The 16,949-nt window shown below is 41.5% G+C and overlaps 1 protein-coding gene across 1 annotated transcript in view; it reads left to right on the top strand.

Annotated features, from left to right (window-relative positions):
* The window catches only part of otofa (otoferlin a), a 69,740-nt gene that overhangs the window by 50,650 nt on the left and 2,141 nt on the right, over positions 1–16,949 (top strand). The window contains 30 exon segments of the mRNA XM_063902557.1: positions 710–810; positions 961–1,051; positions 1,710–1,826; positions 1,990–2,142; positions 2,553–2,745; positions 3,081–3,205; positions 3,299–3,433; positions 4,140–4,301; positions 5,263–5,334; positions 5,601–5,649; positions 5,652–5,719; positions 5,799–5,960; positions 6,134–6,296; positions 6,947–7,113; positions 7,311–7,340; positions 7,447–7,584; positions 7,668–7,743; positions 8,968–9,113; positions 9,204–9,338; positions 9,414–9,551; positions 9,639–9,766; positions 9,901–10,071; positions 10,290–10,450; positions 10,647–10,789; positions 10,874–10,962; positions 11,829–11,927; positions 12,126–12,224; positions 14,125–14,366; positions 14,459–14,637; positions 15,253–15,353. Of these exon segments, the coding sequence (XP_063758627.1) occupies positions 710–810; positions 961–1,051; positions 1,710–1,826; positions 1,990–2,142; positions 2,553–2,745; positions 3,081–3,205; positions 3,299–3,433; positions 4,140–4,301; positions 5,263–5,334; positions 5,601–5,649; positions 5,652–5,719; positions 5,799–5,960; positions 6,134–6,296; positions 6,947–7,113; positions 7,311–7,340; positions 7,447–7,584; positions 7,668–7,743; positions 8,968–9,113; positions 9,204–9,338; positions 9,414–9,551; positions 9,639–9,766; positions 9,901–10,071; positions 10,290–10,450; positions 10,647–10,789; positions 10,874–10,962; positions 11,829–11,927; positions 12,126–12,224; positions 14,125–14,366; positions 14,459–14,637; positions 15,253–15,353 (3,833 nt within the window).

The raw sequence follows: 16,949 nt of genomic DNA on the forward strand, positions 1-16,949 counted from the left end.
AGTTTATGTTTTTATTCTCAACGTGCAAAGATTGGCGCAGTTTGATGGATTTGCTTACCTTTATTGGCATGTAATTAATACCAAAAGTAAAAGTCTACAGTCTTGCTAACAGCTCTGTGAGGCTGTATTTAGGAACAAGGAACAACAAGGAAAGGAAAAGGAACACTATGCTCCTAATAAACAAACTACATAGAGTTTAAGGGATATAAATAATATTGATAAAAGTGAAATAGTTTAGTTTGAAGTTACATTATCCACAATTGTACCTGCAGTTACACTGTCCAGCAGTGGCTCAGTCAGTAGACTGCTACTTGGAGAGGTCCCAGTTCACCTCCTAGGCCCTGCTGTGTTGCCCTTGAGCAAGGCACCAGACACCTCCAATCCCCCCTCCCAATTGCTCCCCGGGCGCTGCACGATAGCTGCCCACTGCTCCTAGTACTAGGATGGGTTAAATGCAGAGGACTAATTTCACTGTGTGTGCTCTGCTGTGTGCATGTACTGTATGTGACAATAAAGAGGGTTTCATCCTCCGATTCTATCCTGTCTCATAAACTATGTGTATATAAAACGTTTATAAATGTCTATCTTCTTGATAGACTTGATTATGTGTTTGTATGTGTGTAAAGATAAAGGGCATTTGACATTTGTAAAATATTTACATTTATTGCTTGCTTTGTCCTGAGCTCCAGTGTTTTTTGTGTCCCAACAGGAAGAGGGTTTGAATGATGTTCAGGAGATCATGAAGACGGAGAAGGCTTTTCCAGAGCGCCGACTGAGGGGAGTGCTGGAGGAGCTCAGCGTCGGATGCAGGCAAGCAATGCGATGACAATCATTCGTCATGGTCTTCTATTAAAACTGACTTGTGACCTGGTGATTTTTACAGATTGTACAGAGAGTTTCTCCTGACACCGAAAGCTTTAAAACTGCTGTAAGCACTAAATACTTTTTGGTAATTTACAGTCGTTTTGTGATACTGGCCAACAAGGATGTGAACCAGCCAGGCCGAACCAAACTGGATCGAGAGCGGCTCAAGTCCTGCATGAGAGAGATGGTATGATTCATGTTCCTCAAATGCAGAAAAGAGGAAGCAGCTTGATAGATAGAGGGGGAATGCTGTGATTTATCATTTTGGCTGCTCTTCAGTCTCTAATCCCTGCGCCTCCATGAGTCAATATGATGGAGTTCCTGTAAAATCCAAACAGAGAAATATTTGGAATAAATGTTTACTCATTTGAATTACTCCCTTGCATACATTTGCATACATTTGCATACAATTGCAACGCTGTCAGATTCTCCAAATATTTTCATATTCCAATTCCATGTTTGTATTGGATTTTATGCACACTTCAAAAGGAAATGCAAAATGTTCTGTGGAGAAAGAAAGCCTTATAAGCAGGTCTGTAGTGGTGGCTGATAAAAAGGAGCAGGTTTTCATATGAATAAGACCCAGTGTGACAACAGGTACACAAACTTGTTTCTCTTTAAAAGCTGATAGTGAAAGGTCATGGATGTGCACAGATCCAAAAACAGTTAGCACGATGTTATTGTGCTAGTTACTTCTGTAAAGTGATTAATCTAGGGTCGTTTTAATAAGAAAGCCTTCATGTTTTTGGTTTAATTGGATATGAATAGACTTCCAGCTATGATGTGTGTATGATGTGATCAAGTATATTAGCTGCAGTCCCTCTTTATTCCCTCTCTTCCTGCAGGACAGCATCGGCCAGCAGGCCAAGCAGCTTCGCACTCAGGTGAAGAAAAACACAGTCCGAGACAAACTCAAGCTGGTGCAGAACTTCCTGCAGAAGCTCCGTTTCCTGGCAGACGAGGTAATGAATAAGCTCATAGAAGTATTCAATTTAACTAAGGAATATACTGTATATAAACAATGTACAATGACTTAAGTAGAGACATATGTTACAACTGGGTAAGAACCTGGTAAAGTACAATGCTGATCACCCTCAAATCAAACATTTTATTTGTCTTGTCCAGCCTCAGCACAGCATCCCAGATGTGTTCGTCTGGATGATGAGCAACAACAAGCGCATCGCCTACACCCGGATTCCCTCAAAAGACATCCTGTACTCTATAGTGGATGAGGAGACAGGAAAAGACTGCTGCAAAGTCAAAGGTGTCTTCCTCAAGGTACAATCATAATTCCGTGCTCCTCTCTAAATCAAACTGCCTTTAAAACACATTTTCTAACGTCTTAAATCCATGACCTCTAAATATTCTCCTCTCTAGTTCAATCTGAAATCTTGTAATACTCGCTGCTGACTGCACTGTAATATGTGCAGTGGTGGTGAAGAGTCAATATACATGATTAAATATTGACAAGTATTATGATGAACAGGCACGTAAATCTTTCAGATCGAAGGCTGAAAAAAAAAGGAAGTAGCTCCTTGCTATTGTAGTGGTCCATGTGTTAACATTTCTGTGAAACAAAAAGGAGGATGCAATGCATGCTTTCGTTGGGTTTTTTCTCAACGGTTTACTCTCATTTATTGAATAAAATAAACCCTTCAGTCTGCAGTTGTTACAATCTGTGTCCACAGCTGCCGGGAAAGAAGGGCTTCGGTCCAGCAGGCTGGACTGTTCAGGCAAAGCTGGAGCTGTATCTGTGGCTCGGCCTCAACAAGCAGAGGAAAGACTTCCTCAGCGGTCTGCCTAATGGTTTTGAGGAGATCAAAGCCGCTAAAACAGGCCCCGGTCTTCAATCTGTCCCCCCCGTCAGCCTCGTCTACAACAGTAAGCTCTTGGATAAAGTTTGAATTCATTGTTGTTAGGGTTTTTTTTCTTTCGATGGGAAGTCCTGGGGTTTCAAGTATAAAATCAATTCCAGGCAAAACACAAGCAGATTTGAAATGTGTATCGATTGCTTTTACTTTGTGGTTCACTTTTCTAACTGCAGTGTGTGTGTGTGTGTGTGTGTGTGTGTGTGTGTGTGTGTGTGTGTGTGTGTGTGTGTGTGTGTGTGTGTGTGTGTGTGTGTGTGTGTGTGTGTGTGTGTGTGTGTGTGTGTGTGTGTGTGTGTGTCTGTGTGTGTGTGTGTGTGTGTGTGTGTGTGTGTGTGTGTCCAACAGTGAAGCAGGTGTTCCAGCTTAGAGCACACATGTACCAGGCCCGCAGTCTGTTTGCTGCAGACAACAGTGGCCTTTCAGATCCCTTCGCCCGGGTCTTCTTCTCCACACACAGCCAGGTTACCGAGGTACGGAGATGAATATGTGCGAATGTATACATTTGTGTGTGTTGAGGGTTTGAATAGAATATGTGTTAAACTGAGCCAATGTGTGTGTTGCAGGTCCTGAGCGAGACTCTTTGCCCTACATGGGACCAGCTTCTGGTGTTTGACGATGTGGAGCTGTTTGGGGAGGCCGGTGAGCTGAGAGACGACCCTCCGATCATCGTCGTTGAACTCTTTGACCAGGACACTGTGGTAGGGTCTTAATTTATGTGTGAATAAACGGATGCATGATAGAGAGGTCAAATTATAGATTCATGAATGCCAGTTTCAAAGCTCTTTATTTTCGCTCATGATTCTAAAAGTGCTTTGCTTCTCCTTCATTTTCTGACTGTCTGTCTGCCCTTGTTTCCCTCCACCCTGCCCTTCACCTGATCTCTGGCCGTGCTCGTGCTGTGCTGTGCTGGCTCAATAGAGTGTGAAAGCATTAGTGTTCAATTCAGTGTTAAATTAGAAAGTCTAGTAGCTGATGTAGCATTAAAGGTTCATCTAGCTTCCAATGAGCTCTGGAAAAAGTTTTGCAACCAACTTGCATGTACTTTCTGCAGTTCCCTTCTCTGTGTTTGAGACAGCAGAAGCTGCATGAGCGTCAATGGTTGTTGTTGTTGTTGTTGTTGTTGTTGTTGTAGCAGTATAGACTATCTCCTAATACTAACACAAAACAATTATTTAAAAATACATGCTGATGTGTGTTTCATTAGAGCAACCCTCTTTGTTCTTTCACACTAATCTTTAGTCAGGGTCTTTGTTTGTGTTATGTAAGACTGCGTTTTTTGCTGTTTACAATCAACTACCCTGACCCCATGTGGCTGCCGTGGTAAGTGCACCTCCCGCTCCTGTGTCTAACCCCCCGTTGTGCCCTCACTGTCTCGACTGCCCGCTGTCACTATGTGGTGTTCAGGGCAAGGCAGAGTTCATAGGTCGGACGTTTGCTAAGCCCACCATCAAGATGTGTGAGGAGTACTACGGACCCCCGAGGTTCCCCCCACAGCTGGAGTACTACCAGATTTACAGAGGGAACTCCACCGCTGGGGAACTGCTGGCTGCCTTCGAGCTGCTGCAGGTAACAAATGCAACGACACACACACACACACACACACACACACACACACACACACACACACACACACACACACACACACACACACACACACACACACACACACACACACACACACACACACACACACACATGTATAAAAAGAAACAAATGGATCAATGAGTTTACATATGCATGCAAACACACATACACCTCCATAGGGGCTCCTATTTGAGAGATTGCTGTACAGTTTGCTTTGGTTATAGGAACCAAAACAACAGAATATAAAAAGGAATGATTTAGAATGTTTCTAATTGGGATTTGCACTTTTCCATCTCATGTAGGGATAATAAGGCAGCCTCCTGATGAATAGCAATGCATATTGGATAATGTAGACATCAGAGTCTGATTTTGAAGAAGTCACTGAAGAGGATATGGAGGCCTCAAAGGGAAATCACTGTGTAGTCTTTTCTTAGAGGGTCAAAAATAATGCTTCTTTGTTGTTCAGTGAAACATCCAAACTATTTTGAATGAGACATTTAGTTGAAGTTCAACTCATCTAAATTGTGTGTGGTTTCATCTGAATTATTTACAATTACACCTGATTATGATACAGAAAATGTCTGGGTCGATCTGCACATTACATTATAAATCAGTCTAATACAGGTATTACTGACATTTCCGTTTACTACTTTTACAATCATTTCCATGCAAGGCTTTCACCTTGAGTACTACTGGAATTAACAACCCAAACTGTTTCCTGTTTACATAATCATATTTCTTCCCTCGCTTCACCTGAATTATCACATCATCCTTCTACTTGTTTATTATAATCACTCTGCATTCTCTCAGTTAAATATTTGTATCTCCATTTTCTCTCTTGTTTTCTCTGCCTTCAATGTCATCGCCTTTTCCTTCAATCTACTAAAGTATTCATTGTTTCTCCTGTGAAATTTCCATATTTTCCTCCTCCTGCTGCCTACAGATACCTTTCGATCCGGAGGTGATTAGGCGAGCCCTGATCGCTGTCCATAACTTTGCTGTCCCTCAAATAAAGGTGCTCTTTTCTTGCCTTCTCTTTTTTCATCCCGCTTTTTCGTACTCTTCGTTTACTCTGTTGTCAGTGTTTGTACTATGATAACTTTACCTCTACCAACATGACATTAACCTCTCACATCTCTGCACTTCCTCCAACAATAAGCAAAGAGCAATGTAAACAAATATAATGACTGTACAAAATAAATCTGGTATGGTGCACAAAACTGAAACACAGAAGCATCCTGTTACTGTCACATTTACTTCCCCTCCTTCGTCATTTATTAGATTGGTCAAGGGGGGAGGGCTGAACTGCCTCCCCTTGAAGGGTCCACAGATTCGAGCGGGGGCCCATTATTCCCGTGCCGCTGGGCATCAGACCTATCCTGAGTCGCTACCGCATAGAGGTGAGACTTAAACCCCCAGCTTTATTTTCGAGCTCTAGCAAACCCCTGCCCATGATGCATTTTTTTTCGTCTGGTTCAGGTTTTGTTCTGGGGCTTAAGGGACCTGAAGAGGATTAACCTGGCTCAGGTGGATCGGCCCCGTGTGGACATAGAGTGTGCCGGGCGAGGTGTGCAGTCTGTCCTCATCCAGAACTATAAGAAAAACCCCAACTTCAGCATCCTGGTGAAATGGTTTGAGGTGGTAAGTACAGCTGAATATGTGATATTTATACCCCCTCACAAAGTTGGATCATGGATAATATATTCTTGTTTCGTTTATTAAACATGAAACTCGACTTGAAATTGGACGGATTTTCTTAATTTCTGTAATTGTAACTAACTTCTCCCTACTCCATATACCTATTTTGTCCCCAGGACCTTCCAGAGAACGAGCTCCTCCACCCTCCTCTCAACATCCGGGTGGTGGACTGCCGGGCATTTGGCCGTTACATCCTGGTGGGGTCTCATGCCGTCAGCAGCCTGAGACGATTCATCTACAGCGCCCCAGACAAGACCTCCAACAACTGGGCCACTGCAGGTTCAAGAATTGTTCCTTTATCATTGTGATATATAATAATATTTCTTAGAGAGTAGCCTAATAACTGAGGGAGTAGAGCTCTGATGGGGCATTTTTTATTTTGAATGTATTTTATTTTATAAAGCCAATAACCATTCATTGATGATGATGTGTCTCTACAATGAGAATTATATGTTGTTTGTTTAAAGCTGGATCCTTTTTTTTTCATTGACATTTGATCTTACATGTTAAACTTTCCAAGTATAACCAGGAATCAGGAGTGGTACATTGTTTGACACATGTATAGGATATCTTTTGTTTTGCCTCTTTGTTATTTCTGGAATTCCTTTATTTCTTGTAAAAGTCTTAAAGGTTCTTTGAAACAATATTTGCATTTTATTTTTATACTTTGTTTTAACCTTTTAGTAGGAGATCCAGTAGGACATGGAGACAGTGAGAGGAAAATTGTAAACAAAGGAAGGTTAAAACAAACTTTAGAGCTCTTTAGTTGATAAAGAATTCATTTTTATTCTTTATTAACTTTTCTGATTTCTCTGCTTGCTTTCTGCCCTGACCAACTTTTCCTCCTTCTTCTTTTCCTCTCTGGCATGTCCTTGACTGTCCCGTCCTCTCCTGCTGCCTGCTGTCTTTCCCCTTTGGCCTCACTCCAGCTAAGCTAATGAATGGCTACATGGTCCTTACCAATGGCGGCTCCCAGCCTCGCTCCTCACCCAGCCTTTCCTCTCGCACCCTCTCTCGCCCCGCAGGTGACATCATGGTGGACATGGACTCAGAGCATTCGTTCCGAAAGATGGACACAGTGGTGAAGTTAGACGCTGTAAGCTCTTCTTTGAGATTAGCACTGTAGAGCCTCCTAATTTATATTGTACAACGTGTGTGTTTATATATGTAAATAGTAGCACTGCTTTATGTCCGTTCCTTTTAACCTGCCTGTGTACATGTGCCGCTCCTACCTGCGTCATCCGTTGTGTGTATTAACCCTTGTGTTGTGTTATGTAACGCTCCCTATCATAGACGTCTGACGCTGTTGTAAAAGTTGACATGGTAAGTTATCCTTCCTATAGAAATGTGGCTTTGAAAATATGTACAGAAGTTAACTGGTGCCTCTTTGTGAATAAAATCACTTTAAGTTTCTGAACTTTTTCACCAGACTGAGGAGGAGAGTGACAAAGACAAAAAGAAGAAGAAGAAGAAAAAGAAGGGAGGCATGGAGGAAGAGGAGGAGACAGATGAGAGGGTGCTGGACTGGTGGTCCAAGTATTTTGCTTCTATAGAGACACTGAAGGAGGTTTGTCCATTCTACTTTGTTATATTTAACATCCACACATGGTCGATGACCTATTAGACACATTTTCTTGCCTTGTTTTCCAGAGCCTTAGAGCCCAGGAGGTGGCCCAGGCCGAGGCGGAGGAGAGAGAGGACCTGGAGATAGCAGCGGAGGCAGCAGGTATTGAACTCGCATCAGACGGGCTCCCTGCCAGGGCTCCCAAAGGCCTGCTGCTTTGATTTCTTTTATCAGATTTTGAGTTGGGATTCTAGACACATTCCTGGCAGGTAGCATATAAGAATGCCGATCTGTAATGTCCACTATGCTGCTGGGAAAGGAGTGTTGTGTCAGTCAATAGATGGTGTTATTGCTGAGTCCTAAATCTCCTGAAATATACTAAGAAGTGCTCTATACTTGCTTTTCTTCATTTATTTGTTTGTATATGGAGGTTTGGATGACCTGTACACTACAAATGTGTCCCAAATCTCTGCTACATACTAATTCTGTACAGTATTTACTACATACTCACATATCATAGTTTACTGTTTTTGCAGTAGGCAATGACAATATACACACACCAATACTTTAGAATCAAGGCAAGCAATCAGGAAAATAATAGTAACTGTGGATGGATTCGGAAGAAAAAGCATACTTACTGTTTAATATACTTCAACGCAATGCAGCACTTTTTATAGATTCAAAAACGACAGCTGTCAGATTCAAAAACTACTTATAAATGTACAGAATCTATAGGTAAACTAAAGTGAATGATGGAGGGACTCTGGAAGCAGCTTTTGTCTGAGATATGAGTTCCTGCATAAAGCAGAAGCATCATTATGAGCTCCCTGCTCCGTGTGTCTTTGCTCTCACGGACTCATCCTTCATCCATGCTTTGAACATGAGCTGAGCATTATCATATTCATGATCATTTCCTACATCAGCATGTCTCCCAGCTCTGCGGTACACATGAAAGCTGGCTTATATAGACTCGCTGAATTGACCTAGATCTTCACTATCTGGTTCACATACATCATTTAAAAAATCCACTGATAGACTCCAATCCATGCAGCATAAAACATCTTCATAGGTCAGGATTTATATAGAGTCAAAGATAAGGGATGGTGACACTGCAACAAGGTGAGAAGTTAAATCTCTGGAAGTCATGAAAAGCAATATTATCAGATTAAAGTTACGCTTTAAGACACATCAATACATTAAAAAAGGGGGCATTTGAAGTCAATTTTGATTATATTTATAACTTGAGTTCAGGAAATCTTTCTCCCCTGATAATTACACCTGTCAGCTTCCATGTTGAAAGACAGGTGTCGTGTGCAACCCTGCCTCCCCTCTCATGACTCCAACCATACTTTGTCCACCTCCACTTCCACTCACCTCTCTGATCAGATATCAAACCTGATGACCTTGTTCTGAAAGGCTCCAAGACAAAAGACAAGAGCAAAGAGAAGAGGTTCTACAAGGACAAGAAGAAAGCTCAGGCTGCAGACAGCTCTGAGCGGCGGCCGGTTAAAGCAAAGGTGGACGAGCTGGTGGTGAGTATGTCCCTCACACTGAAAATAAATAAAGTACACAAAGGTTTACATGCAGATACAAACATTGAATGTGTTTGTCGACCCATGCAGGTTTACAACAAGGAGCTGGAGACTGAGTATGGCAACTTTGCAGATTGGCTCCACACTTTTAACTTGTACAGAGGAAAGGCGGGGGACGATGATGAACACGCTCAGGACGACGACAGGATTGTTGGCAGATTCAAGGTGGGTAAAAAAATTAGTTTGACTTGGCCTACAAATTTAAACTTGCTTTTTTAAATGTTTTCTTCCTTTACCCAGGGATCCTTATGTATGTACAAGCTTCCTCTGTCTGAGGAGATCACGAGAGAGGCAGGGTTCGATCCTAATATGGGCATGTTCCAGAGCATCCCACATAACGATCCAATCAACGTCCTTGTTCGTGTCTATGTGGTCAGGGTGAGTCACCTCCTCATCGTCATCTATGCTGCAGTAGAAACGCATCATAATAAATGGACAGTGATAAATGTTTGTCTTTGTCCTCAGGCTACAGATCTGCATCCTGCTGATATCAATGGAAAAGCTGATCCATATATTGTCATTAAGCTGGGCAAATCAGAAGTCAAGGACAAAGAGAACTACATCTCTAAACAGCTCAATCCTGTATTCGGCAAGTAAGTGGAGAGAAAGATACTCCTCATTAAGTTTCAGTTTGTCATCAAAGTAATTCTGTACGGATCTGTTGCCCTCCTCACATTCGCTTTAACTTCTTCTTCTTGACATATTTTGTTTTTCCTTAACCTGTCAGATCATTCGACATCGAGGCCACCTTCCCCATGGAGTCCATGCTGACGGTGTCGGTGTACGACTGGGACCTTGTCGGCACTGACGACCTGATCGGAGAGACAAAGATTGACTTGGAGAATCGTTTCTACAGCAAATACAGAGCCACCTGCGGCATTTCCTCCAAATACTCTGTGTGAGCATGCATGTGTTTTATCATTTTCATGTTTTTTTCATCTGTGTGTCAAGTGTCACTATACAGTATGAAACCAGACATCCATCTTAAGAGATTCTACTTTGTCACCAGTGAGTGTTGATCATTACTGGTACGAAAATAAATGTAATTGATTCTCACTATATATTGTGAAGGCATCTCAAATCTTCACTTTCTAAGTTGCTCTTGATTAATGTCAGACATGGATACAATATCTGGCGGGACCCTATGAAGCCCAGTCAGATCCTGGCGAAGCTCTGTAAGGACGGCAAGATCGACGGACCTCATTACGGGCCGGGAGGCAAAGTCAAGGTGGCCAATCGAATCTTCCAGGGACCTACAGAGATCGAGGATGAGAATGGTACCACTGCATTTCACTTTGAAGAATGTCCAATGTTGAAGAATGATAATGTTTAATTAACCTATAGGCTGGCAAAAACGAGGGAAAAATATCTTAGAAACTTCTTAGAAATAGTCTTTTTTAAATGTTGTTTTCAGATTCTGGTTTTGCTTTTGGTTTTCCTCTTCATCTGCTTTTGTTTGTGTTGATATTCCAGGTCTGAAGAAGCAGACTGAGGAGCATTTGGCTCTGACGGTGCTGAACCACTGGGAGGAGATCCCTAGGGTCGGCTGGAAGCTCGTCCCTGAACACGTGGAGACCAGACCCCTGCTGAACCCCGACAAGCCCGGGATCGAACAGGTGGGAAGGATCCACGCTTGTTTAGATTCATGGAACAAGTTAAAATATATTTCTAAGTGTGTATTTCTCTCTGTGTGTTCAAAGGGCCGTGTTGAGATGTGGGTGGACATGTTCCCGATGGACATGCCTGCTCCTGGACCTGCGTTAGACATATCACCACGGAAACCAAAGAGGTAGGCTGCGGTCGATCAAACAAGACTAACGTCATTGAACATATGATGTTTCATAAATATGAATGACTATACATTTAATGCAGTTTTAATGGGGAAGATGTCTGTTGATTGCATTTGAAGTGTCTAAAGTTCTTCAGTTTTTTCAACAGAAACGTAGTTTTATCCCAAGGTTAAGTTATGGTGAGTCTGATTGACTACTTAGCTCTGGGGCTGTACCGAATGTCAACGTTTGTTCATATTTAACGCTTCTATTGATGCTTTTCAAATGAAGCTTTGATTGTCTATCGGCACATTTTTAGACGTCTTAACCTAAAAAATCATTAGCTCCACAAGTAAAATCCTCAGTTTAAATAAAAAATGTCATTTGATCTAATGATCTTGTCTTTCTTAATTAAATCAACTTTCTTTAAAGCATATTATTTTCATTTCTTCAACATGAATAGTTTACATGTAGGTGTGGGCTGAGGACAGGTTGCTGTGTGTTTGAGAGATTGACAGAGAAGGAGCTGAGAAGGTGGTAAGGTGGAATATTGCACACTTGTTTTTCACAAGCCGGCCCAAACATGTGATATTAGCCGAGCCTATATTACCCACAGGTTTTGGGTTGAACCTCAAAACACTACGCAGACTGTGACAGTGTTTCCCAAATCTGGAATGTAAAAGTGTTGCCTTATCTTTACCTATATAGAAATACTGGGTTTAAACAGAATGACAGGACGTTTAAAAAAGCTACGCAGCATTCCAGTGTTGTTTTTACAATTGGAATTTAAATGAAGCTCTAAGATGTTCGGCACAGCCCTAGAGAGCTCTCCATTTGATGTCAAATATAAGTCCAACTGTGTGTTCCTTCCTCCCCCCCTTACCAGATATGAGCTCAGGGTGATTATTTGGAATACAGACGAAGTAATACTGGAGGACGATGATTACTTCACTGGGGAAAAGTCCAGTGACATATTTGTCAGGGGGTAGGTACAGCGGGATGCGGCGACCAAGCCTCGTCCCGTGGGTGTGAGCTGTGTGTGGATTTTTTTTGTTGCAGTTAACCATTATTTTTTTTGTTTTGTTTCCATTTTTTCTGTGTGCGTTTTCGTGTTGTTTGTCCTGTGTTTGTGGTGTCTGTCGTCCTCTCTCTCTCCTCTGGTCAATGCTCTGCTGCTGTCTAGCTTTGAGCTTCGTGTTGTTATTTGGAACACTGATGACGTAATTCTAGAGGACGATGCTTTCATGACAGGAGAGAAGATGTCTGACATCTATGTCAGGGGGTAAACACACGATACCATCGCATGGCTCGTACAACAACCTCCCCTCCTGAAGCACTCCAGTCATTTCCTTCTCCCCCTTTCCCACTTCCTGCCTCAACTCTCCATCCAGCACGTTACCTGGCTCGTCCAAACCCCCCCAAAGAGCACGATGAAAACTATTGCAAAATCAAAAAACTTGAGTCAGGATCAAACCATTCATGCTTGATTTAACAATACACAGATATGCTGGGATGGAAAGTGTCTTTTTGAACTTTGAAACCTCAGTAATAAAGACCTTTAATAACTATGAGTAATGGATAGTTCATTGAACATCTACATTACCATTTCTAATTACTATATATTACTTTTATTTCAGACTTCCAGATTTTTTATCAAACTTTCTTTTCCTTTTTTCTGTTAAACTACCTTTTTTAAACTTCATATCTTTTCTTTTTGAACTTTTTCCTTTTTTTCAAGCTATTATTTTCTTTCCATTTACTATTTTCAACAGTCAAGAGATTTACATTTTTTAAGCATATTTTTTGTTTAATATTTGTGGTTTGGTCCTGAATTGTAGATTTCACTTTTTAAATGAAGACTTTCAAGATATTTCTCATTTAAATGTTCAGCTATTCCGAGCCTCCCGCATGTATAAAAGAAAATAATCTGCATGGCGGTACGACAGAGCACTGATGTGTTTGATGATTTTGTCATGTTTCTGCACCTTTTCCATGACAGACATTTTGAACTGTTGTAAGTTGTAGTTACATTAGCTTTCCAGCCAATGAAATTGCCTCAAATTGAACCCCCAAAACTTAATGTGAATAGGGAAGACATGCCTGAATTAATTTAATCTCAAATCTCAATTAAGGTGAAGGAAGATGCAGAAAATATTCACAGGATGGAAGTGTTCTGTGACCACACACCTATATAAAAGCCTTATAGCTTTAAAACATTCTCATAAGTTGCTCGATAGAATAATACACACACCTTAATGCAATACAGATTACTTTTAAAATGTCTACAATGAAAAGGGTCCTTTGATATACTACTCCTGTTAAGAGTTAATATCAATGTTTTGCACAGCATCCTTGCTTCTGCATCTCCTAACAAAACTCAATTTTCCCTCAGCTAACCCGGTGTCACCCGTGGATGTTTCGCCTCAGGACTGTACTGTAACAATCCTGCCATCCTCAGACAAGCGTCACGTACATACATGATGATAAAAGCATTTAAAACTCAAGACCTAGGAGGATAGGGTTGTTTCAGATGGATTTAATATTGCAATACACCCACACACAAGTCGAGTTTATACCAGTGCATCTCAGTCCCTTACATTTTGCACTGACTGACTAAGTTGTTTGGCTCACAATCCCTCGTCAGCTTCCTTTTTTTTAGAGTTGCATTTTAAAATCTGAGAGCGAAGCCAGTCTCACTATACTGTAAATGACAAAGCTTCAGCCGGATTGAGCGTTTGATCGTCTGTTATCTGCATCCAGGCTCTAAAGATCAAAGTGTTCAACTGTCGAAATTTCTGATCAGTTTCACTAATGGCATTAATGCAAGCTTTGTGTATGCATGGCTTTCAGATAGTGTGAAGCTCCAACATCAAATCAGATTCTTATGTCACATTTTTTCATCTCACACACATATATTAATCAGATTTGCCTTTGGAGTGCCACATTATGTGTTTTGATTTTTGACCTATTAGCATCATCTCTCTTGTTGGCAGACTGATTCATTTAACGTGTCCTATGCTCTTGTTTAAATCAACCAAATTAATATTCAGTAACTAACAGACAATTGCAATTTCCAACTCGTTAGATCTTTAAAAGTGCATGACTAACAAAATCAAACAACAAAATCTATTAAATTCTATCCTTAAAGATCAAGCTAATTGATTTCTATGGATCTTCCACAGATGGCTGAAAGGGCAGCAGGAGGACAAGCAGGACACAGACGTGCACTATCACTCCCTGACCGGGGAGGGGAACTTCAACTGGCGCTTTGTCTTCCCCTTCGATTACCTCATGGCTGAGGAGAAGATTGTAATTTCTAAGAAAGAGTCCATGTTCTCCTGGGACGAGACTGAGTATAAGATCCCTCCTCGCCTCACGCTGCAGGTCTGGGACGCCGACCACTTCTCTGCGGATGACTTCCTGGGTGAGGAACATTGCAACTACTGCATCCTTATCCATCTGATCTACATAAAACAAAGTATTACCATCCATGTCCTTTTCTATTACCACTCTCAGGCGCAATTGAGTTGGACCTTAACCGGTTCCCTCGTGGCGCCAAGACGGCCAAGCAGTGTTCCCTTGACATGATCCGAAATGAGCACGAGCTGCCAACCATTTCCATCTTCAAACAAAAGAGGGTGAAGGGCTGGTGGCCATTTGTAGCTCGTGATGAGAACGATGAGATGGAGCTGACGGTGAGTCAGATGTGAAATACTGAGAAGAATAGAGGAGCAAATTAACAAATGGAGTTTGGGAAGAAAGGCTGTGCAAAATATTGTGTTATTTTTTTTTACTTCATCAAGATGTTAGCTAGCATGTTTCAAATACTTTCATAGAACAAGAAATGTGTTGTTTTTATACCAGAACTCTGAAAGCAGCAGAACTGATTACACTTTCATACTTTATTGAAAGTAATTTAACTACATTATTTCATATTTTCCTCGTGCGGCCCTATTTGGCACCACATGTGAAATCCTCATCTCAAAATTGCTTTAATAAACATTTCAAAGGAGCCGTTAAAGAGACACTTACAACAGAGCTACAGATATTATGTTGTATCAGTGTAAAAAACTGTTCAATTTAAAAATGACCATTAAAGCAAAACATAGAAGTACAATCGCAATACAGATTCAAAACAAACATTTCTATGTAAACTTTTCCAGAAAACACTTAAGTTCCCAAGATAAATTTGAGGGGTGCAAAGAACATTATAAACCATCCGTATTAATGAATAAGGATGGAACACAAACCAGGTAATAGTTATCTTAAAGCTTCTAGAGAATAATTGTATAGTGATTGTGTTATTGCAGGGTAAGGTAGAAGCTGAGCTTCATCTGGTGACAGCAGAGGAGGCGGAGAAAAGTCCTGTAGGCCTGGGACGAAATGAGCCTGATCCCCTGGAGAAACCAAAGTAAGACATAGATTTTTATTCCTAAAACATGTAGACTCACACACACACTCACACACACACACACACACACACACACACTCACACACACACACACACACACACACACACACACACACACACACACACACACACACACACACACACACACACACACACACACACACACACACACACACACACACACACACACACACACACTTGTTTCACTAATTCTATTTGAGGTCGGTAATGTGGTGCAGATGTTCCTGAAAACTCCTCCTTAACAAAATCATTCTCACACTGCAAAAGGCATGTGTGTCTCAAATGTAAAAAGTGACAATAAATCAGAACATCATATTTTATTCAGATGTCATTTGGTCATGTTGGACACTGTTACACAAAAGGACACTGTTACACTTTCGCAATCGTTTCTCCTCCTACCATCTCCTCACTGTCTCCCTCTGTCCCTTCCCTGCCCTTCTTTCCCTTTGTGACCCCCTTTCTCCTCACTTTCTATCCCTGTTCTACCTCCATCTGCATTCCTTCCTTCCTCTCCTCCCTTCCTCTTTCTAACTCTTTACGAAAAGTCGCCCGGACACCAGTCTTATGTGGTTTCTGGGCCCTCTGAAGTCCATTCGTTACTTCATCTGGCACAACTACCGCTGGCTGATCCTGAAGCTGCTGGGGCTGGTGCTGCTGCTGCTCATGCTGGGGGTCTTCCTCTACTCCCTCCCCGGCTACCTGGTGAAGAAGATGCTGGGGGCCTGATGCGCTGGTAGCCTCCACCCCCTCTTCGCTTTCTCTGCTTCCCTATTTAACCCCTTTTTCTTCCTGAATTCTCTTGTCCTACCAAAACTCAGTTTCTTTGTTTTCTCTTCCTCTTTTGCCTCTCCTGCTTTGTCAATAAGCTATAGAACAATCTCTTTTTGCTATATCTTTCTCAACTCTCTGCACAATGCAAGTGTATTTGTCCAACAAGAGCCATTTGTACATCTTATCAGTGACCAACTATTTGGAATAGAAACCAGGGGTGACGTTTAAAATAAATCAATTGAAAAAATACGCACAGGTTTGTTGGAACAAAACAAAAATACAATTAATTTATTGACAATGAAGACAGTTATCCCCTCAGAGCTGCCAGTGAATGTCGGGATAAAGGGACCCTATTAGGCTTGTGGGGCTTTACTCTTTCCTCTAGTGTGTTATTTAGGTTTTTGTGCATGTTAATGGAATGCAAAGGCTAAAATCACAAAGTTCCCTCCAGAGGGAGTTTCTCTCCAACTCATTTGTTTAATACTGAAACATATTGACCTAACTTTGTAACACTCACACTTCTATTGGCTACACATTGTGTGTGATAGGCTAAGGGGTGGGACATCTCTAAGCGATTGACTAATCACAGCAGAGCCGACCAGCTAACCATACAGAGCAGACTGGGCTCTGGATTCAGACAGAGGGTGAAAAGAGGTGCTGCAGCACAGGCAGTATGAGAAAAATAAAGAGGTTTTGAACATTAAAGCATTGAGACATGTCCCAGTAGAGACACAATATACAAGTATGAAGCTGAAATGACCATATGTCCCCATTAAAGATCAAACAGCAGTGTTTGTAGGTGTT

This window comes from Eleginops maclovinus, chromosome 15 (genome assembly GCF_036324505.1).
Source record: "Eleginops maclovinus isolate JMC-PN-2008 ecotype Puerto Natales chromosome 15, JC_Emac_rtc_rv5, whole genome shotgun sequence".
Taxonomy (NCBI): domain Eukaryota; kingdom Metazoa; phylum Chordata; class Actinopteri; order Perciformes; family Eleginopidae; genus Eleginops; species Eleginops maclovinus.